At 41.1% G+C, this 24467-nt stretch overlaps 1 protein-coding gene across 1 annotated transcript; it reads left to right on the top strand.

Annotated features, from left to right (window-relative positions):
• Nucleotides 1-1349: 1349 nt before the first annotated feature.
• Nucleotides 1350-2905, top strand: neurod6a (neuronal differentiation 6a). Its single transcript, XM_036522367.1, has 2 exons — nt 1350-1411; nt 1882-2905. Exon 2 carries the CDS (start codon nt 1886-1888, stop codon nt 2903-2905), a length of 1020 nt encoding a protein of 339 aa, XP_036378260.1. The 5' UTR covers nt 1350-1411; nt 1882-1885.
• Nucleotides 2906-24467: the final 21562 nt, after the last annotated feature.

Genomic DNA, 24467 nt, shown 5'->3' with positions numbered 1-24467 from the left:
CCTAAGTTAGGGTGACCACACGTCTTCTTTTTACACGTCCTCTTTTTGGGACGCATTCTTTAGGTCCCAAAAAGAGGACATGTCCAGGAAAAAGAGAACGTATAGTCACTCTACCTAAGTCTAAACCTTAACATGGCTCTTGAAAGTCAGATAGCTCAGCCCAAGACGCCAGACAGCTTTGCCCACCACAGAAGAACCACGTCATTTGTGTGAAGTGTGTTTGAATCCAGTGAGGGCTACACACATGGCAGTGTTAGTGAGAGCGATTGTAAGGGTTTTTTTTTTCGTCTAAACACCACCTGTCACTACCAGATACGCTGTATGCAGAGATGCAAGCGAAGCTAAGACGCAACGGCACGAGGACAGGACCGCTATGAGTTTGGCACTGCTCACCTCGCTATACTCTCTTTCCGGCTCTAGAGGCTGGCGTCATACTTCTGTAGCGGATTTAGTCACTGAACTACGCTTACCCTGACTAGACTTGCTCATTGAGGCATGCAAGAGTTGTGCTGCAATGTTAGTATGTATATTAATATATTATTTATATTAATATATCTACAATGTTTTGGAAAAAATATATATTGCTGGAATTTAAATTGTTTTAATGTGCACACATTGTACATGGTTTTAAAGTATTCCAAAACATTAATAACGAGTTTATGTGTATGCGTGTATTATATGTGTAAAAAAGTGATCCATATTCTACGTAAAAGTGTAAATTGAATCATTCCAAATAAACAAGAAAATAAAACTCAATAAACAATAACCTGTTTTAGAAATGTTAAAATCAATCATTTTCTCAGTTAAAAGATAGTTTTGGGTTTATACGACAATCAACAATTTAGAGAGGTAATCTTCTGTAGGCTAAGCATGTATACCAAACTTTAAACGAATGACTGTGATAAATAATTTCTCTTCTGTTAGCATTGCCGTTGTGTGTGTCTGTGCACCTTTACCCCAGTTAATGATAACCAAACCGAGTTTGATCTCAGATTTAATCTAATCGTGAAGCCTCACACTGTTCTTTTTATGCAAACCCGGGACATCAACATCCCTCGTGCGTGCTTCGTATGGTGGTGCGAGCATCCACATTTCTTTGGTCGGATTTGTTGACGGTAAATTAGAGCTGCTAGGTGGTTCCCAGTAAAGTGGATGCCAGATGATTGCTGTGGAAGAGATGCCTCTCGAGGCGAAACCACGTGACAAACGCAGCCACGTGACGTCGGCACCAGATGGCATGGGTACCAGCTCAGGCAGTTGGCATCAGTGTCATTTCTCAAAGAGAAAGAAAGGGACGGAGAAAAGGAGGAAGATTAGAGAATCGCACTGACACTGCGAGGGAGAAGACGGTGCTGGCACTGAAATTAAAAGGCACTGGAAAATGAACACTGAATGCTGACACGAAATCCAGGTAAGAAAAATCTTTTGAATTAGTAGCCTTCATTAATTAATTGAACATGGTTATATGTTTCAGCATGAAAAAAGTATTGTCAGACCACCAATTGTCTTAGGTCAGGTTAATGTCACAGAGATGTACGTTCTTAGTGAAGTAATTTGGTAATTCTATAAAATAAGGTTAGGTTTTCTATGTCTACATACTGTCACCGAGCATTCTGTATGATAAACATTCCTTTGCAATGTATCGCATTCGTCTTGATTAAAATACCTTCAGATAATATGGATAACAAAATTAGTATGTCTTTTGCGACACCCATTTGCTTTTGATAGCTTTCCAAACTCTTGCGAAACTGGTTGTTGCACGGTGTCTGACTACAACGCAACAAAAAAGTGCGTCTGATCATCAGTAAACACACTGCAGATTTACTGGCGAGCCTAGCGCAAATTGTATTGACTTTGCCTATTGCCTGTGTCTACCAAAAGGATAATGTTGACCTTACCCTTCGAAGACCCTGCGATGATGCCGGAGACACAGTTTAATGCGGATTTCCCTCGAGACTGCATTGAAGAAATCAAGGTGAGAAAACAAGACCCTTTCATAAAAGTGGAAACCATTTCCAGCTCAGAGAACAAAATTACTCAGGAGGAAGAGTCGGAGAAAGACGAGGACGAGCGGGAAGAAGGCCAAGACGAGAACGGCTTGCCCAGAAGGAGAGGACCGCGCAGAAAGAAGATGACTCAAGCGCGGATTGACAGGGTTAAACTGCGACGCATAGAGGCCAACGCGAGGGAGCGGAGCAGAATGCACGGTCTGAACAATGCTCTAGACAGTCTTCGCAAGGTGGTTCCCTGCTACTCCAAAACGCAGAAGTTGTCCAAAATCGAGACCCTGCGGCTGGCGAAGAACTATATATGGGCTCTGTCGGAAATTCTTAGCACCGGCAAGCGACCTGATCTGTTGACCTTCGTGCAAACGCTGTGCAAAGGATTGTCACAACCCACCACCAATTTAGTGGCGGGGTGTCTGCAACTGAACGCCAGAAATTTCATCGCAGATCACAGCGGGGAAGCGCCCTTCGCTGGCAGGTCTCCTTACGACGCGGTGTACCCGCCGTACCACAGTCCTGAGATGGGCACGCCTACGGGCCACGGTGGCGGCGGCGGCAGCGTGGACAGCGCCAAACCCTACAAGCCGTACAGCTACTGCAGCGTCTACGAGTCCTTCTACGAGAGCGCTTCCCCGGAGTGCACCAGTCCTCAATTCGAGGGTCCCCTCAGTCCTCCGATTAACTTTAACGGGATCTTTTCCCTCAAACACGAGGACCCGGCAGAGTATGGTAAGACGTGCCACTACGGCATGCGCTACTGCGCGATGCCGGCACGCGGTTCTCTCGGCCACAGCTCGATGTTCAGGGGATCTTCCGACATCCATTTCCCATATGACATACATTTGCGCAGCCAGTCCTACGCCGTGCAGGACGAATTAAACACAGCTTTTCATAATTAATTAGCGCAATGAAGTCATCACCCTGAGTTGTCTACTCATCGAAAACAGACAGATATAGACGTGCATTATTTAAAGCGTAGGCTACAACATTTTTGCGCTAAGAAATGTGAGACTTGTCAGACTTTGTGAGACTCGTTGACGTCAATATATTGTTTATTTACTTTAATTGAATGATTAAGCGTTCTCTCGATATCTTAACGCTCTCATTGAGCCTATAAGGGGAAACAATCTGACAGGGCGTAAATTCATCGTGCGTGCATCTGGAATTCAATTAAAATAAAGACAAACTTCATTTCATAATTACAGACATTGTCTGTGTTCTTTGGAGAGGGATAAGTGAGCATGGGATTCGCCCTTTTAAGTAATTTGTAGGCGTTTGGTTGGATAACAATAGTGTCGTCAGAAACTTTGAAATTAAGTGCTGCAGGCCCAGTGCTCTGTTACAAAAATTAAATCATTTCCGGTCTTTGGTGAGCGGTGCAAAGTCTTAACATCAGCAATAATCTCAAAGCGAACTATGCAATAAATGAACTCTCTTGTCTAGGCATTTCCCATTAGTCCACCCTAAATTAAATAAAATCGCTGGAACCAGCTATTAAATATATCACGTAACTAATTAGCGCACTACGCGCGCATCAGTAGCCACAGCGACTGGCCTGCAGTTGTATTATATTAATTGAAAGCAGGATATTTTATACGGAGCGGACGTTATTAATAACCGAGGGAGATTGTATATCTTACATTCATAACCTAATTACGACCACATTTACAAAAAAGAAAAAAAAAGAAAGATGTGGTTTGGGTTTTTTTTTATTGTATTTATTTATTTATTTATTTTTTTACAGTATAGACTGGCGTGGTAGGCCTACATCAGAGTGGCAGACATAATGAATGGGCTGAGTGTACGTATGAATGATGGGTTGATAAATGCATCATTAAATGTGGAAAAATACAAACCTGTATAAAAATGTATTGGTGATGGGGGAATATTCAAGATGTATTTAAACTGATATATTCAAATGGATTTGATTGCAAGCGAAGAAATGTATTAGCTGGTATATTCCAGCGGCTTCTGTGGTCTTCGGGAATGTGAATTTGAAAAACAATCATGGACGCCGTAGTATGGACGTTGGACGCATGGACGTTTTCTGTAACAGAAAAGCCTCGACCGTTTGCTCGTATGATTACGTCATCGTTTTGACAATTTTATCAAAAAATATTTTAATGGAATTGTGAATACAACTGATTTGTTCAATTCGACGCGTATAAATCGAGGGTCATTGTTTACATGTAAATATAATTCTTTAAGAAAACGAGCTTTGCCGAAATGTCAGTATGCAACTTTAGCGTGTTTCACTCAGTTGAAGTTTGATTTAATTTTCCTCCCTCGCGATTGTACAGATGGTGTTGTGTATTTTCACAGATGTCTTGTGCGTAGAGTCTATTCAAGAACACCTTTACAAGTCTACATAGGCCTATTCATTTTAAGAAGTAAACCTATAGAATATTCTCAGTGGGAATAGGGTCGTGATTAAGTGTCCTATAATTTCTATGGTGAGAATTTCTGGCCTTAATTTCAATTGAATTCTTGGCACGTGTCAGTTATGCAATGGCATGGATGTTATCGGTCGTGACCTTGTATTTTTATTTCGTTGATCTTCTGACGAAAAGTTTTGGTGAGGAAGAGAAACCGTTATGCACTACTCTGCACATTTTTATTCGACAATTACATTGTTTTGTACAGCAAAATGACTAATAAAATTGTAAAATCAAATTATCTTCGTTTTACCGTATATTTGTTCATCCTTTTATGTGTACGCGTTTACAGCACAATCACCCAAGAAGCTGTAAATATTTAATCGATTTCACGTTGACTTTGATACATTCATGTATATTTGCAGTGTGGGACACAAAATAAATGAAAGACAGTATATGTTATCCACAGTTCTTGGATTTTTTTTTTTTTTTTTTTCAAAGTAGTCCAAGTAATATACTCTCATGTCGATTCCAAGAAATAGAACTAGTGGTTCGAAAAAATAATCATGCGTGCGTGTGTCTATATGTTCGAGTGTGTGTGTATGTGTGAACAAGTAATATGCATTTTGTCGTTTATTTTCTGAGGATAATTATGTCTAAAGGCAATTGATTACGTAGAATGGCACTTAATTATCAGTAATTGTTGTATTGTAGCAGTGGTTTTAAATAGTGTTTACAGAGCCGTTGTTGTCATTGTTAAGGCGCCTGTGTTACATCTTAGATTGAGTCTTAGCATGTATATTCTTTGGTGACAAATTAGAACTTTTTAGAAAGGGTTTACCAAATATCATAAACAGTCCTATGCAAAAGTCAACGGTAAATGGTGGATATGGCGTTCAATTTGAGCTAGGTCCAAGATTCTTTCATGTATGATATTACAGCAGATGCCTTGCCAAAACGCTATTAAGACAACTGATAAAAAAGTTAAACACCTCTTTGCACGTGGATTAGGATACTTTCACTTGACAATAAATATAATCGCACATTAAAGCAATTTTTTCTTTAATGTTCAGAGGGCTGGCGTTTTAATGTTATTTAATTAAAATACGTTTCAAAAATATTTGTGTAGATATTGCTTGTTACATATAGTTACATTTAAGTAAATCTCCAGAATAATTATCGAAAAGAAAATTTAATTATTCAATTATTTTAAACTGGTCACAGAAACTTCCCATTTCGGGAGTCGCTTTATGAAAATGGGCACGTAAAGGTTTGCTGAACGGTGTTCGAAGTTGAAGATATAGCGCCATTGAACCGGATTAACAGTATATAAACCCTCGTAGTCATGCACATGCATTTCTCCTTTTAGTTAGCTTCAGTGAGAATAAATCGCTCGAAAGGCGTTTTCAAAACAATGATGGGGCCTATTCAATTTTCTTCTCCTGGCAATGAAGACACTTCACCTACGCCAGCGTAAACACAGCAGACTGTCAATTGAATGTGGGCATGAAAGCAATTAGTCGAAATTGAAACAGCTATTGCATAATGTTATGCAAAGAAGAGAGTGTGGCTTGAGACTAACGTTTCTTTGTCGCTCTCCCTCTCACTGTCATACACACACACACACACACACACACACACACACACACACACACACACACACACACTAACACACTTCAGTTAAAAACATCAGAGGAGCTTTATTGGCGTGACAGTTAGCAGTTAACAGGACTGCGTTGCCAAAGCATTTCAAAATACAAAAAAAGACAAATATTGCAACTTCTTATTTTTGAAAATATCATATGTAATTTTATAATTACCAAAATTTTATTATTAAACATTACTTCCGAGATAACAAGTAATAGTATTGCTTGCGTGCTGGATGCCAACCAGATAGCGACAGACTGCGGATCAGTCTCCTGCTGGAAGCAGTCCTCGGTCGCGCAGATCCTCGGGTGTGCGCGCTTGCAATGTCATTTCAGACGAACAGAAAGCATGCAGATGCAAGGTGTTTGGCGACTTACAGCGGGATAAACGGATTGTAGATAAAGTGTCCGTGACTTCAACACGTAGCCTTTTCGTTTTTGAGCAGCCTGAAATGTGTATGTCCTGATGACGCCATCACGTCACTCAATAAGACTCAAGAGTCGCTTGTTGTTAGACAAAGAGTGTAGGGATTCCACGTGATGGTGGGTTTTAGTATTCCTTGTAATGCGTGGATTTTTGCCAAGAACCCATTTCAGGTTTGACTGCAGAGGGCTCCTCCGCCATAGGGTCCTTGCTGACATCTCCGTGTCTCTTTATTTGTGTACCCACCTCACTACACTACAGTCATCAGATCTGTAGTGAGATGGAGTGAACAGTGTCTGTTCACAACAGCAGTGAGGTACAGTGATCAGGGAACACATATATAATGCAATGTCACAGCACTTTAAACAGTAAAGTTGCAAATTTGAATTTGCAGCAGGCCATTGTTGATACACCCTTGAGAGGGGTGCTTAACCTGAATTGTTTCAGTTCATTTTCAACTGTATAAATATATAATAGGTATATAAACTAGCTATGCAAGATGACAATGTCTCCTAAACAAATCCAAAGTACTGGATGGTCATGCAAGTAGGACATTCCTTATAAAGAACCTAGTATGACTAAGCCAATCTGTTGTCATCTGCTGCCAATGCTATTGTTTTGTCTGTCATCCCAGGACTTTTTTTGGTGAAAGCTAAGCTCTTCATCTGGTAGCCAGATTATTATTATTATTTTAGTGGTGGAAAATTTGGTGGCAAAAAGTTGATATGAATCTCCCATTCTTGGTCACTGATCTCTCTCCTAATTGGTCACTGCATGGGACTCTAGCCTCTGTCATGCACTGACATCACAATAGCTTCCAGACTTGGAAATTACATGACCCCTGACGACTGCCAGCTGCATGCCTTTGATGTTGTTAGGTGGACAAGCATTGTGATCATAGCACATTACATTCTGGGGCAGAGCAAACAGAATGCTACAGCTACATGGCTCTTGGTGGATACAACCCGAGATTGGCTGAAGGAGTAATTCTGTGAGGGAAGGACACACCCATTGAGTTCAACTAGCCCCTCCCATTGTAACACTGCCAACCTCTCGCAATCTTCTCGCAATTCATCAAACAGCAGAGCAAACATACTTAGAGTAAAACGGGAGAGAGAGTATAGGCTCTGCACACTGAATATTTAATTTCATTTACTCTATTCAGTCATGCTAATAATTACATGCACAATGAGTGCAATTGTTTGGAGTTATTGAATGTTTCTTTGCACCTTGATCTGTCCATGACACCCAAATAGGAGAATTTCACATGTATGAGGGCTCAAAGCCCTGCCCTTGCTCCCAAACACCAAATATATATTGTGCAATGGCTGCAAATATTTAAATATATTTCAATAAGTGGATATGAAGTATGTTTGAAATATATTGCAATATACTCCATATCTGTTTTCCACAGCTGAAAACACAGCAGAATCAGTGTAAAGTCATCGCTTTGGCAGGTGGAGCATGGAATCAGAGAAGTAGAGCAGGATTTTCTAAAGTGTTTGTAATTCCTGCTGAAGCAGTGGGACATAAATGTGTTTGATGTCCCCCATGGTGGTGGCGTTTCACATGATGGAGAGAATAACAGAGCATATGTCTCTTGTTTCAGTAACGGATCTGTGGAGAGCACATGCATTTACATCTCACTGTCATCTTTATTAATCTGACATGCAGTAAATTACTTTTTTCAGCTTTTACTTTCATTTTTTGTCATGTGCTTGCCTGTGTTTAACACCTCAATTGAAATTTGATTCTGACTTTGAAATCTGATTTTTCATTTTTTAAATGTACTGGAACAGCAGACAGACAGATAGACAGACAGATTAGATAGATAGATAGATAGATAGATAGATAGATAGATAGATAAGATAGATAGATAGACAGATAGACATTGAAATCCAGAACTGTAGTACAGCTGCACTGTATCCATTCAACTCGGTGTAGCTGTTACTTGTTTTCTACATTATTTGAATTGGATGCTCCAATGTATTGGACATTATTCACAGATGTGCTGCATGTAAATACCTCACACGTGTTTTTGCTTCTGTCCATACAGAGCAAGTCTGACGGTACGACAGATAAACTAAATGACCACGGACTAAACCCACAACCTCATGGGTTGAGGGACAGGTCTATTAAAAGCTGATGGACAGTAATTCTAAGAGACCTTCCTCACCCGTCTGAGCTTCCCTGTATAAGCATACTGCCTCACAACCTAATTACCACAGTAAAACTGTGATCTAGGCTGGAGAAATGTAAGCTCTGTCCATATCCAGTAACTGTGATTATTATTTTTTTTACAGTTGCATTATATGTAACAATCTTAAGTTTGACCAAAATATAAAAGAACATTTCATCTTATGATTTCTTGTTTTATTAATGACAAAACACCTACTATTCTTGTGCAGCGAAGGCCTTCAACACACCCTGATGAAGGTACTACTGAATCATCGGTGCTTAATCAGTAAGCTTGGAGTGTTCAGAGTGTCAAGGTGCACCCTGGCTTTGGAAATGAGCCCTCCGGTTTCCAGTTCTCTCCTTACGATTTCACACATTTACCTATGAAAAAACTGAGAAAGAATCCATCACTGTCTATTTGAAAAAAAAAAACATACTGTATTACCTTATTAACAAAGAATATGGAAAATGATACTTTGACTGTGCGGGGACTTCTAATTAGTACTCAGAAAAAGGCGTGAAACGGCATATGGTGGTGAGGTTTCACAAGTGGGAGTTTGGAGGTAAACGGAAAAAAACCCACATCCACGTCTCTGACGTAATGGCCCAGCAGAGAGAGAGAGAGAGGCACCATCCTTGCAGCCTTCTTCCCAGCCGTTGGCCCAAGGGTTGCAGGGTCGAATCCAGGGTGGGTGCCAACGCCACTCGATGATGATGTAATTCCTCAACTTGCCTTGGACAGCGGCAGCCGCTAAATAAATGGTGCTTTATCCTAATAACTGCGTTCCCTGCGCGCCGGGCAGCCTGACAGGCTAACGGGCACCTGACTGCCTGAGAAGTCCCCCAGAATGAATAGGCTCTGGTAATTACAAGTGAAAAATGTTCCCGCGACCGCAACGCTGGATGGATCAGCGTGTGGTTGTGGTGGAGGCCTGCAACTTGTACTTCGACGCTCTAGTGTGTGTGTGTGTGTGTGTGTGTGTGTGTGTGTGGTGAGGGAGGGGGGGGGGGGGAATACATTGAATTGTATGAATAAAACACGCCTATTTGCTCTCTCTCTCTCTCTCCATCTCACTCCATCTCTCTCTCTCTCTCTCTCTCTGTCTCTCTCTCTCTCCCTTGTCATCCGTCCCAAAATCTCCTCTAGTCCCGGGTCGCAGATGGCCCGGGATGTGAAATTTTCCCCATTTAATTTCTAATAATCATTTTTTCTGGCAGAGTGGGGGCCAGAGGCAGAGGGGGTTGGGGGGGAGGATTTCTCAGTTTAATTAGAAGGTTTAAGGAGCTAAGCCCGTCTGAAAGGCCTCTCCGGGGAGAGGAGGGTGCAGGTGACTCTCTCCATGCCACATCGGGAGCCAGGAACTCGTTTGCATATTAGATTGGTGTCAGTTTGGCATCCGGCCTGGACCATCAAGAACTCCTTCACTTCTGCTCTCGGACATCCAATGTCAGGTCTCTGGTACTCTGGGTAATGTTTTTGCTATCGAAACTCATAATATTAGTTTATATTTTAAATATATACATTATACGTTCCTGTTTCTATATAATACATTAATTGAAGATGGGGAATTACATGCTAAAACCTCATTTGAGTAATATTAGTATAGTGCCAGGTATCATGTGCTTTGGCTGATATATTTATTTGGTATAACATTCCAATTCCAGGGTGACCGAGCAGATCCACAACAGGAACCTGGTCCACACACTCTGCACTCTGCTGCTAGAGAGAATTAATACTTCAGTACTTCAAATACTTCATCTGCAACCTAAATCAATGCTAGCTGGCCAAGGAATCATTGCACCAACACAGATAATTATTCTCTCACCAAAGGCTGAAAAGCAAAAGAAGTCCAGCCAGAAATGTGTCACAATTCCAGTCATAATCAAAATTGCTTGATGATGAAGGTTGCATTGAAGCCCGGAAGGTGGGAAAAAAAGAACAAATCAGAGCTCATTCCAACTTAGGTCACGTGACCCTGAGAGGAAAAACGGTCATGTTTTTACAAAACATTTCAAATCACTATTGGGAGAGGACAGGACAGGGATGAATTCAGCCTTTTCTGTGTGAAGCCACCATCCCTAAAATGGTGTGTGTGTGTGTGTGTGTGTGTCTGTTTGTCAGTGTGTGTTTGTACCTTCCTTTCCCTCTTTACCTGTCACTTTCACATTAGGCTTATCTTGACGGATGGATACTCCAGAACGAGACAGGAGCGATCGCAAGTATCGAAAACAAATTGACCTCATTCATCCTTAGGACCATTTACATAAATAAGAAAAAGCTGCAGATTAAATATGGATGACTCTCTTCCCATTTGGACAAATCACGTCACGTTTGTCTGTGACTGTCTTAGACTGGGGGCTAATCACAGATGCATTTAACAACTGTTAGCGGAGAATGGCACGCTGAACCAGAGGAAGGAAGGGCGACACTCACCTAAGTGTCTGAATGATGGTTCTGCAAATGCAAGAGTTCAGTTCGTCCTGACTGCACATACAGTGCGTATTCATTTATTTTCCTTTTTGTGACTTTTTCACCCAACCTCTTGTAATCACCAATAGTAGATTAGGCCCACTTGACTTGTGCAGGAGTGCTGGCCATTATGAATGCAATGCTACGGCACACATGCAAACCAAGCGTGACTATTTTTCCAGCTACAACTCCCACAATGCACCAAGAAACTGAATGGAGGTTAGGCATATTGATAAGCATATTTTATTATCAATCGGAAACAAAACTTATTGAAATCTTTTCGTTAATCTGATCTGCTGATCCCAGCCTTGGGGATCAGCAGATCAACAGATCGCTCTTGCCTTGGCTACTATTTTCCCACCCGCAGACAGTCACAACAGTCACAACACCTCACAGAGGATGTTTTTATCCACAGGCACTCTCGGATTACATCATCAGAATGTGCCAGTGTTCCATGGGCAGGATGGAACATACTACGCATGCTTGAGCAACATTCTGCCCTTTTTTCATATTTTAGCCAAACCACTGGGTGAAAGCACGCAGTAATTGCTGTGTTCCTTCTTTATTTGTTTATTCATCTTTCCAATTTCTCTAATTTTGCATAATGAGCGGGTTGACAACAGAGATTCTTAAACAGCTCGACACCTGGCTTTACACAATGCTAGATTCACTCCACAGGCAAAATGACTTATGACACGTCTTTTGAAAACGTCTGATGCTGTGAATTCCCTTCTATTGCTGTAGGTAGAAGGCCATAGGCATTAGTGTTACCAAATGCATTTTTCACAAATGTCTATAGTTTTTCCACTGCATTCCCTCACCCACCACACATTTATCTGGCAAGACCCCTTTGTCTGCGTACACTTGTGCTCATGACTCCTTGTACCTGGTCAGGCCTGCACACAACTAACACTGATAAAAACACAATTTTTTGCATTAACGCTCACACCCAAAAATTTAGCAAATTCCACACATGTATTGTCAACTTATGGTGTTCAATATTTACCTAATTTCCCAGCCATTATCTCCAGATGTCCTGCTGACCCTGCTTCAAGGTCATCGATCGTTTGGTTTAAACGGTGTGCAGTTGCCCTCTAACCTCTACACTAATTCAATTCTTGTGACTTTCCTCCGTTCTCATCTCTTTCTCATTCTGCTTCAGTTTAGCAGTGTAAAATGTAAAATAATAACAACAATAACTAACTGTGGCCTTCAAAAAAAACAAGCAATATATGAATCTGGGAAGCAAAGGTTCATTTAACCATATTGCTTAGAGAGGCTCTTACACACACTGTGAAAAAAGCAACATTTCTGCAACCACTAAAATTAATTTTGCCATTGATCTTCATACTCTTCAGACAAGAAGTTGTAATCTTAATAATACGCTATCTCAAATTTGGAGCTGAAGCAAAGTTTTTGAGCAAATTGTTTACGATAAATAAATTCAGACGACAGCATTTGTGAAATTGATGGCTAATTGAGATTCCTTGTACTGCCAATTAAACTTAATGGTCCAAGGAATATTTGGTGAAATATGTTTACTGAGAAAAGGAAACATTTCTTGCAATAAGTCTGGCAATTTTCCAGTTGCAAAATTTGGAGTTTTATGACCCGACTATTAATCTCCTTTTACGAAAAGATGGCAAAATCATGAGCTCTGTGCTCATCTCTGATTCATAATAAAGACTTGCAATGTTTATCTGAAATTTACTAAAGGAATGTGTGTCTGCATGTCTGCTTCAGTATGTGTGTGCACTTATTTGTGTGTTCACATGTGTATATGAGCATATGCATATATTGGTCCACACTGTACCTACATACATGTATGCATGCTTGTTGTGTGTGCATCAGTGTACTTGCATTCATGCATGTATGTGTATAATACGTGTGTGGGTATGTATGTATATGTGTGTGTGTGTACATGTGCATGGATGCAGGCATTTGTGTGTGGCACAGAGGCAAGTGTGTGTGTGTGTGTGTGTGAGTGTGTGTGTGTGAGAGAGTGTGTGTCTGTCTGTCTGTGTGTGACTGTATGTGTGTGTGTGTGTGTGTGTGTGTGTGTGTGTGTGTGTGTGTGTGTGTGTGTGTGTGTGTGTGTGTGCATGGATGCAGGCATTTGTGCGTGGCACAGAAGCAAGTGCACCAGCTGGTCTTTGTCAGTGAATTCATGTCCAGGAGCTGTTGCTGTGGTTTTATACCAGAAAAAAAAAAAAAAAAAAACAGCACAAAGCAACACATGCACTCATACCAGGGTATATGCCCTGCTGTTAATAATAATACTTCTACAACTACTACTAATATCACTTCTAACCATTTATTATTACTGTTGTTATTATTATAGATTATAGACAGACAGATAGATAGACAGACAGACAGATATGCCTGAACAATGCTGTAAAGTCAGTGTATTCCCTTGTTTTTTCTTATGCCTGACCGAAAGAGCCATTAACTGCCCAGGAGGAGTGCCCCTAAGGCCTGTTTCTGTTCCAGTTTAATGTGTTAGTATCTCTCCCCTCTGAATCCCCTTCCTGTTAATTACAGCACAAACACACACCAGGTAACCGTCCCCAAGCTATTTCAAAGACTAATGGAAAGCTCTGCCAGTCCTGTCAAGTTTAACTCATTTTTGGCAGATATTTTACACATAGCTCATTAGCGCAAAACTACAGCCTCATTTGCGAGGTCCCCAATGCCTGACTAGACTGCCTGAACCGCACTACCTTCATTCGGCTGTTACCCACCAAAAAATGCTGTGCACCTTCCGTTTGCAGTATCTTTAATATTATCTTTCATTTTGGTAGTCCTCCGGGCATCACTTCAGATCTTTATTTACATTATAATATACCCTGCTGTAAAAATCTAGTACCCGCCAAATAGTGCCCACCAGACTATTTTAGTATGAATGGATTACCAGTGAAATCTGGTGGGCACTTTTTTGCATCTGCCAAAATTTGCTCTCAACAAGTTGCATAAATTATATAATAATATATATAATAATTCCTGAAACACACACTTATCAATAACTTACGCTGCAGATTAATAGTTTAGACAGTTCGATAAAACTAGAGGCTCGCTCATGGTGTAGAAACAGAGGAGCATTCTGTCTAACCACTATGATGCATTGTCTTTAGGTAAGATTATATTATAAGTTCATCGCAGAAACTTACGCAGAACAGCTTTACCATCTTACAGTTTCTGCACCTCATCCATTTACTGTATACGCAACCTGACATTTACTAAAACAACATAGACTAACTACCATAAGGGCACCACTTGGGAATCAAACTGACAATCTTTCTGTTTTAAGCCCTGTTCCATTATACCCCACTGCCGCTCAAGAAACTCAAAACCTATTTTCTTTTCCTACACAATAATTTACCAGATGGTTTTTATTTAGTTTGTAGGAAATCATGTTACTGACATTGATCATGTATGGAATGAAAAAGTGTATAATTGTATTTTAAGCCATGAATAAAACTTCTTGTCCTCCGGATTTATAAGGTTCTTCACCTGCTCCGTCCCCCTGGTATTTCTTCTTCTTCTTTTTCGTCTTCTTCTTCTTATTATTATTACTAGTATAGCGAATTCACGCATATAGCTCAAGGTGCTTTACATTAATGCAATAAAAAATATAAAAATGACAGTAAATGACAATGAAGAGATTTTAAAAAATCTCAAATACAACTAAAAATGCAAGTAAATATAACTAAAAGCTAGCCTTCAAACAGTGCTTAAAGCAAATCGGCTGTGGGGTTTAAGTTTCCTTTTTTTTTTCTCATGGAGGCGCCAGAAATCCAGGAGTAACGCGCACACATATGCTGCATGCTTTTGCATGTGCACGTGTGGGCGGTGGAGGGGCTGCTAGTGTGGAAGATGTAGCGCTGAATTTTAATGTCTGATTTGTGTGAACATCGCATTCCAAGCGCGGCCCACAAGACAAAGAAGAACAAGAAGTCTGTCTTTTCACTGGTGCTGTGCGCTCTTAGAATTGCCAACGGAGATTTAAAGGCTACTCTGTGTCTATTTTTTGTTATGAAATATCAAAATTGTTGATGTCACCATATCATTGGTCAATTCACTGTAAGCCTGTCATGAGAGATCAAGATGTACTTGACATACAGACCCCAGATATGTACAGTACCAAGCAGTCAGGAAGCAATGCTTGCTTTTGACACCACCATCCTCTGGCACTCTAGTACATTGGAATTCTAGCACTCTGGATTCCTCTAACTCTGGTATGTTGGAACTCTAGTACTCTGAGATACTGGAACTCTGGTATGTTGGACATTGGAACTGTAGAAGTCTGTAACTCCAAGATACCTCCTCCTTCCAACTGGCTCAGTGGCCAAACTACTAAAAACTACAGCCCTTACTGCTGAGACACAACCCAGAGACTGTATAGCTGTTCAAATGCAATACTGGTCAAGATCAAGGGCAAATGTGTTTTTGTGATTAAGAACAAAAATCAATTAGTCAATCAAACTAATAATAATTTGTCAATCAATCAATAATCAATTTTTGTTTGTCATGCTTATTACATACAACAATCAGTCCTTGCAGTGCCTGCAATGCTACTCCCAGGCTTCAACCAGCCACACTGGCTCTTCCAAAGACACCTCCAATCTGGCATGGTGCCCCCTGTATCCCTTCCGAAAAGACCCCACTGCCCACCCCCCCCCAGCTTCCAATCTCACTGGAATTCCATTGGTGTACACGACTCACTGCAAACACCTTCTCTGCTAGTACATGTGTATGTGTGTGTGTGCGTATGTGTGTGTGTGTGTCTGTGCATGTCTGTGCTGTGTTGGGGGGAGGGCGGGGATTCTTGGTCCCAATCCAAGGAAGTGTCATCTCGGGCTATGTTCTGCCTGCTGTGGTAGGACGCAAGGGTGTCTTAATGGCCCCCTCGGCCCCCCGGCACCATCTGGGGACACAGCGAGGTGGGACAGGCGCAAAAGACAGGCGAGGTAGAGGAAGCACATCCCTCGCCCACCGACTCAGCCCGAGCCGCCGTGCGTCAATCCAAAAACCACCCGCCTGCCCGCCCAGGCATGAGCTCGGCCACGGGGACCACACTGTCCTCCTCACCACTCATCTGACTTACAGTGCAGTCTGTTAAAATGCACTCAAAACAAAATAACACAGATCTTTACCTTCCGATGCAGTATCCTGCAAAACGACAAGGACTCTGGTGCTGAGATGTTGTATCACAGCAGCTGAACAAGGCACGGTGAGGTAATTAAATCAGACCATTATCTGCTGTTCGGAGGGCTCGTCAGAGGCCAAAGCGTGGAACGAGCAAAGCCAATAATATCAACAGAGGCTCCTTCCAAGTGCTAGACTGATCCGTTTTTGGGTTTTTTTTTTTCTAACAATTTTTTTTTTCATTGTACAAAAGCAGTATTTTTCATAAATGATAAAAAATAAGAGAAAAAGCAAACAGAACTGTAAAGAGGCAGGCAGGTGTTGATGATGCAAATGAAAGCGATGACAGATGGTTAGCGTCTCTGTCACTCACTGTGCGGATAATGAATAGAGGTAATCAAATTCCTCTGTGAATATGTGACTTTCTTCAGAACTTTACCACCGGTGCATCCCTCCCCCCGCCCCCCACCCCCAACGTGTGCCCAATGTGGCACAATCCACCAAACGGGGGGCGTGTGCATGACCTCTTCCGAAAAGTTCAGCCACGTTTGGTTGACGGCGGTTTTCTTCGGTCCTCTCGGACCAAACCACCTTCAAATAACTTTTCAGTGCTTTCGTGGTGTTGACCCCCTCTGCTGGACACACAAGCAAACACAACATGACCTTCTCTGTTAAAAAAAAGTCTCAATGAACGCTCCTGGTGCGGACCCAGACAGAGAGGTGTTAATAAGGATCAAGGGAGCTGATGGCTCCTGGTTTCACATTAGGGAGATGTATTCACAAGCACAATGAGTAGAGAACTGTTCTACACTAGATTGTGGCACTGAGCTCAATGCATTATGGTTCATCTCATCTCAAACTGCAGCCCTCAACACGTAGGTTAACGATAGACAGTTTTAAACCCATTACTGATCTACGTTACTACCTAAATTTAATCTCCACATGCTTTTATTCAAGGAGACTTGCATAGCTTACATTTATACACACAAATTCTTTTATACAGATATATGGATATTTACATAAGCAGCTGAGGTTAAGGATCTTGCTCAAACATAGAGCGGCAGTGCCAGGGATCTAGCAACCAAACCGGGGTAACAAGCCAAGATCGTTAACCTTCTCCGCGCTTACCCCTCTGCTGTGATGTAGGACCGGTTCTCTCGTTAAGCTTTTGAAAAAACATGGGAAGTACATGCATCCTGTGGCATCCAATGTCTTCCCATGTTTGATCCTGACTGTGAAAGACACCTGAGAGACACCTTTCATGTCTACTGCAGTGAGCAACCACTCCGACACAAAAGGAAACGACATATATACTGTTGTGCAAGTGTATGTAGAAATTAGTCATAGGAAATTGAACATTTATTTCTGGCTAACTGGAAAGCTTAGTGCTACATAAATGCTATGCTCTGTATAACTGGCATAGAACTGATGACAAGTGTGTGAGAGTGGTGTTTTTATGTGGTTTTCTTTCACCTGCTTTCTTTTCAATCTGTCCTGTCTGACATAAGGTAGCTACAAGTGACAGCCTCTGGGTTTGATGGCTCAAGAAAGCTTTGGTCTGGATGTATTTGAATACCGCCTCAGAAATGATCCCCTGTCTGTTACACGGTTGAAAACAACTCATCTCTGTTTAGCACATAGTACAGGACTGTTGAGCCACTTCTTGTCCAGGGCAAGTACAGGGCTGAGAGGGAGAGGAAATTAAGAAAATTTACTTCTTCACAGAAACACTATGCAACACAAATACCATCTTCACAAAACAACGGAGACACCATATGTTGAGTTCAAGATCAAACTGTCAAATGAGGCTGATATGAATGATATAGCCAATTTCACAAAAGAATACATATATATATATATATTCACATATAGCTATACCACCCTCACTCAGTTCCAATTATGAAAAAATAACTATAATATTGGACAAAAAAAAAATGTACAGGCAGCTAATATTTGGATCGATGCCATGTTCAGGTAACTGTAACAGCCAGCAGTAACGTAGTGTTTGTAGAGTCTCAGTTGATTTTGTTTTTGTTTTTATTTACAGTAACATTACAGACACATGCTGCAGATGATGAAACAACCTTCCGAGAACTCGTACCTGTAGGCAGCTTCTCTATGTGAAGAATACAGTTTTACAATTGAGATTGTCACAAGGCACTGAACATGTAGCATAGCTCATTTTCCAAATGGAGTTAAAAAACTGGGCTAATTGAGTGAAAACTAGAAAATGATTTCCTGACCTGGGAAAAGGTGGTTGAGAGGCCCCTATAAAACAGTAGAGCTTTTCTGGTACATTACAAGTTGTATGCAAGGAGGATTTTTTAGCAGTCAGCCTGGTAGCAGTACTTTGAGCTCAACTGCACCTTATAATAATGTACAAGACTGCAATTACTTTAGTAAGTAATGTGTAATAACACATTGCTACAGAGAAACCATATAGAATGTGGAACAGAGTGTGGAATGTACTTTCACAGGTTATCTCATCACTCTTACCCCTCCCCCCATCCATAGCCTAACTCCAACATCAGCTGTACCCTTCACTGTCAAACCACTAACCTTACCTCACCACAAACCAACCAGAACCATTTACGCAATTACAAAGTGTACTTAACAATGCAACCATACACTAACTATAATGTAACGATATGGATAAATGTCAACTTAATATCAAGAGCGATCATAAGCATTTATGAAAATCAACAGGTAAACTGTGATCTCAATAAGACCAACGTCTTAATAAAGCAATTTAAATATACTGCATATATAAATATAATGCAATTCATATATTAAAGTGAATGAAACACACACACACACACACACAAACTTTACATTACTTGCAGAAAACTGCAGAAATGACAGTATTAAACCTAAAAATATTTTATATTTCAGCATAGACACTCATGTGTATGTTTTTTAATTTATATTTTAATGTTTTATATTTTACCATATATTGCCGGAGAGTGAAAGATAGGCCAATATACTGTATCAGAATAGCTACAGCTGCAGATACAGGCATTTGGTAAATGTGCATTAGGGGGATAGAGCCACAGCTAAAAGAAAGAAACAAATAACAACGACAAGGAAACTCACAAGCCTCTCGTCTGCTGTGGTCGGGAATAATCATGTCTGAATTCTAGATTCACATATGGTTGTGATAATTACACCTCACACTGTTTCAGCAGATGAATATAACAAGGATAATGCTGAAAGTGCAAAGCTATTTTTTTCCTCTTTTCGTTGTGGGTAACAGAGGAAAGTTGCTGTTTGCCGCGCGTTATGTGACGGCGTTGTGAGAAACGGGATGTGTTTGGTAAGAACAACGCTTAAGGGCCTGCAAACTGCAGAGGGGGAAAACAACAAATAAGTCGCTTGAAATAAAGAGAGGTGCTGGGAAATGGATGACGTTGTTACAGAAACTGTAACAACATTAAATATCACAGTATTTATCGGTGTGTGTGTGTGTGTTTCAAGTTGTATTGTTGAACAGCGCACAGACACGTATTTCCCAGTTGCAGCTGTCCTATTTGTTGATGCGGCCAGCTTTTAAATGCACCAAATGCATTAACGTCCAATGGCAGAGTTAGGGTTAATGGTAATGTATTCAACTATAACCTCTCAACGATACCGAGGCACTGCTGAAAACGTGCTACTCAACGTAAAAAAAAAAAACAAAAAAGTTGGTCCAGCACATTCTGTGTTTAGGACAGACGGGTGAAGAGAATATTTGTTTTTGATATTTATCGTCCGATACACGTAGGCTATCTGATAAATATTCTAACTGATGAATCACCGCGACAGATTTGTTTGTGAATTGCTTTGATTGGTATTAGTGACTGAGTCACCGTCATCGTGAGCTGATTATACAGCGGTACACCAGCAACATCTTGTATCAAATCATTGCTTACACATACATTACTAGCAAGCAGTCTGTCTGTTGCAACTACTTTTTTGGAATGATTAAACAGCTCAAAATAATGCATCATCATTATTATTATTACTATTGTTATTATTATTAATGTAAATATGTAGCGCCTGTTATGCATAAGCTCTTTAAGTGCTTTTAAAGGTACGTCATAAAGTCAAGGCACAACCGTATGAACCATATGAAGAAGAAACATTTGTTAATAATGAGTATTGATGGAAAAGTGGCAGACTATTCATTCATAGTGTTCTTAACTACGCAGCAATCTGTGCCAGGCACTGAGCTGCATGACAGCGTCGTTAAATAGTTTATAGTTATACAAATAGAGTTATATATACAAAAAAAAAAAAAAAAAAAAAAAAAAATCAGTCGTTAAGGTCCCTATAAATTACCTCTCTCCGATTCCGATTGGGAATAGACTGGGTTGCGCAACTACCAAAAGTTACTCACATTTATGAGGGAATAACACTAATAAACACTAATAAAAACAATATTTGTTTGCAAAAAATTATGGCGCAGTATTACTTAAGGAATGTTAAATGCGTTCTGAACTGAACAAATCAACTTTTACTTGCTACGGCATGCGGGTATTAAATGGGCCCGCTTTCGTGCAGTGGATGGAAGGCAGCCTTCCGCTTGCAAAACCAGATGATCCCGGTACTGTTATTACTCTTATTGGTAAAATAAAGACAATGTGCTGAAGGAAATCGGACTACAAACCCTAGTATACACAATAGATGTGATATTTCCCTTCGATTTGTCTCAGATTTAGCAGAGAACAATGGGTTATTTCTCATTGCAAACGCACGTCTGTTTAGCCCACGTTCACTCCCACAGACGCGTTTATGTATGCACACATATGTACGTATGTATATAACGCAGACCTATGCACACGTTTTCGTGTTGCACAGACATACAAACATATGTATGCATAACAAATGCGCACAGTGGTGCGCACGCACACGCGCGCATAGGTTATTTCGAACGGGGATGGTGGGGGCGGCTGGTCGCGGGGAGCACTGCTATCCTGAGGCGCTGCTGCCAAGCTGCCAGTCTGCAACTCCGCGCCAGTCTGTGCCGTCACACCTTGCTGCCTTAAAAGATTGCCCTGCAGAGACGGAGGGAATGGCAATTTTCACGACGCAGTCTGGCGGCCCGGGAGAGTTGCGAGTCAGAACCGGTGCCAAGTTTTTACCCAGGAGAGAGCAGGAGGATAAATGGGGGGGGGGGGGGGGGGGGGGGGGGCGTAGGACAGGGATCAGAAGGTGCCATCGTCTAAAGGCTGCAGTACGGAAAAAAAATAAGTGTGTGTGTGTGTGTGCATGCATGCGTGCGTGTGTGTGTATGTGTGTGTGTGTGTGGGTGTGTGCACAAGTGTATATGCTTGGTATGTGCTTGTGTGTGTGCTCTGGATGTCTGTGAGTTTGCATGTGTGTTCATGTGTTTGTGTGTGTGTGTGTGCGTGTGTGTGTGTGTGTGTGTGTGTGTGTGTGTGCTCTGGATGTCTGTAAGTTTGTATGTGTGTTCATGTGTTCGTGTGTGTGTGCTCTGGATGTCTGTGTGTTTGTATGTGTGTTCATGTGTGGGTGTGTGTGTGTGTGTGTGTGTGTGTGTGTGTGTGTTTTATTCTCATCTACAAATGGCTGTAGATGGCAGAATGTAAATGAGATGGTTATTACACCGGCGTTCGTCAAGCCGAGCTGGAAAGACTTCAGTTGCCTGATGAATATGCATGCAAATTTGTTAATTAAGTTAATTATTCTGCTGAAAATTCATTTGTCTTCCAAGGACATTTCTGCAATGATTTTAACATGTTTCCATCATTAGTCATGCCCCATGCTATTTAAAATCACTTTTGTCCACTTTTTAAAAGTTTGGCAGAATTAGAAGTGGGAGAGGGGGGACCGGAACACAGGAGGAGATGAAAGGCTGAATACATACATTTTATAAGAAAAAAAAAAAAAATAAAATGCTTTTCTATTACATCTTTCATCTCCTTCTCAATACACTTTTCAAGGGGGTGCTCTCCTTCACCACTAAAAATATGAAATGTGTCTCATCCAGTTGGGTGATATGAGGCAGCTATTTAGCACCACAGTGCTCAGATGGGAGAAAAGGGAGGGTTTTAGACAATTAATCTGGGGGAACATGAGATGGCCAGATTGGGAATTAGGCCAGGACAGAGGGGAACCCCCTTGTTCCCGGTGATAAGTGCCGTGGGAGCTCTCTGTCACCACAGTGAGTCAGGATCTTGCTTTAACGCCTCATTGGAAGAACAGCACTTCCTGCAGCATGGTGTCCCAGTGTCACCGCATTGGGTCATTGGGTGTCAGCTTGGTCCAAGGGGAAGAAGTCTGGTCCACCAGTGCCACTTCCTGCAGCAAGCGGACATGAGGTAAGAGAACTGATGCATATTCATTACAGGAGTGTACTTTTACCAAAATCCATCAAAGTAGGAAGCATTGTTCACAATCGAGAGTAAGAGACTCTCATAAACTACTCCTGAACTTGTGCTATTTGCTGATATACACAAGACTTGAGGAAAAAAAAATAAGTAACTGATCTCTCCAAGATGAAGTAAACCATACATAGTTTCATTTGTTTTGTAATGGCATAATTTTATGTTCACAGAGTAAAAACAGCTGTTAACTGAAATTAGAATGGGCACACATTAATATTCTTAAAACACACACACAAGTGTGCAAGAGCAATTTGAGGTGCCAAAAATCAGAATAATACAATAGATTGTGGGAAGTAACAATTGTGGTGAATGATTTAGTTCAGTCATTTTGGACATTTACCTCAAGTCATGCCAGGACAGCGCAGTGATGGTTAGTCTAAGAAACAGGGAAAAGCACATCACTGGAGGTGAGGGAGACGTACAGATTGAATTTAAATCAATTCTCTTTGGAAGCCCCGATTTAATCTGTACATTGAATTAATTATCCTCTTTTTGAAGTTTAAATCTTGCTCATTTCCATTTGATAAAAATGGAAGTGGTGATGAAAGGTTTAATACACCCATCTGTGCTAACAGGAACACTGAATGTGCCTAGATTATGAATTTCAGTTAAAAAGTATTTTTGATCCACTATAATTAAGAATGAAATTTATAACAGTTTAGATGGTTTTGGTTGCCCTCTCAGTTGGCTGGAACAGAAGGAAAGGAGACCTAGCTCTGAAAAAATCTCGACTGCATTTTCAGAACGTAACGTGTAACGTGTTTTCTATAACAGAATTCGGTTTGTACTTTAGCATTTCATTGTTACTTTGGTCATGAAATATTACTCCACACAAATCATGTTGGTGAAGTAACTAGTTAATAAGGTGGGAGGTCCTTGTTGTGTTAGAACTGGATCTTAGGCTCGCATGTCTTATGTAGGGCCATTCTTGTGAAAAATAACTGGTGATAAACTTGCACAAATTGTACACTATATTGGCTAATGCTGCTAGGAGGACAGTGACAATATTAACTCCAGAGAGCTCGGCCTTAGCAGGTAGGGGACTCATTGGCTTTGTAGACATTCAAAACATTAAACCCTAAATTTAATTTGTATATAATTATGTTAAAATCGTGGAATGTGGACATTTGATTTTGTTAAAGTTAAGCTACTGTACGCGGCTTCTCCAGACGCTCCGGAACGTTTAAGCTGTCCTTAGGCCTGGAAGAGTACGCAGAGCCAGTTAAACTTGGACGGAACAGACATTTGCTGACTACCGCTACGTCTCCTCCGCCACTCAGATCCCGCCGTTGGAGAGAGGGACAGCTGCGTGCCAACGTGAGGCTCAGATGGCCCCCGCCACATGTGATTGACAGCGTCAGCGTCGGGGGATGATGCATGACGTTAGAGCGCCCTCCCCGCACCTGCCACCGCGGCGCTGAAGCACAGTGGGTGGCCGAGCGGCAACGGGAGGCGTGATGAGGGAGAACGCGCACACCCTCCCAGAAGCATGAGTCTTTTTGTTTAAATTATTTATTCATATTATCATTAATGTCTTGCTTATGTATTATTTTGTGGATCACAATACCCTAAGCTCAAATTCTGGGATTTGGCTAACACGTTTCTGGAGACTTACTTTTCAGCTGAACATATGTTTTTTAAAACTGTCTTTAGTGTGGTGTTTCCCTCTTACTGTTGAAGTATATATGACATTTTTTTTTAAATGTTTACTGATTTTGTGCAGACAGCAGCTGCATTGCAGTAGCATATCCCGTGTGTGCGCATGTGTCTATCTGTCAGCCTGGCCCGTAAGATTAATGTGTTGTGTTTGGGCTCTACATGCACCAGGCTTTACTGA

The sequence above is a fragment of the Megalops cyprinoides genome, chromosome 2, assembly GCF_013368585.1.
Source record: "Megalops cyprinoides isolate fMegCyp1 chromosome 2, fMegCyp1.pri, whole genome shotgun sequence".
Classification (NCBI taxonomy): domain Eukaryota; kingdom Metazoa; phylum Chordata; class Actinopteri; order Elopiformes; family Megalopidae; genus Megalops; species Megalops cyprinoides.
The sequence above is the reverse complement of the archived record's forward strand: the minus strand, read 5'-3'. Positions and strand labels throughout refer to the sequence as shown.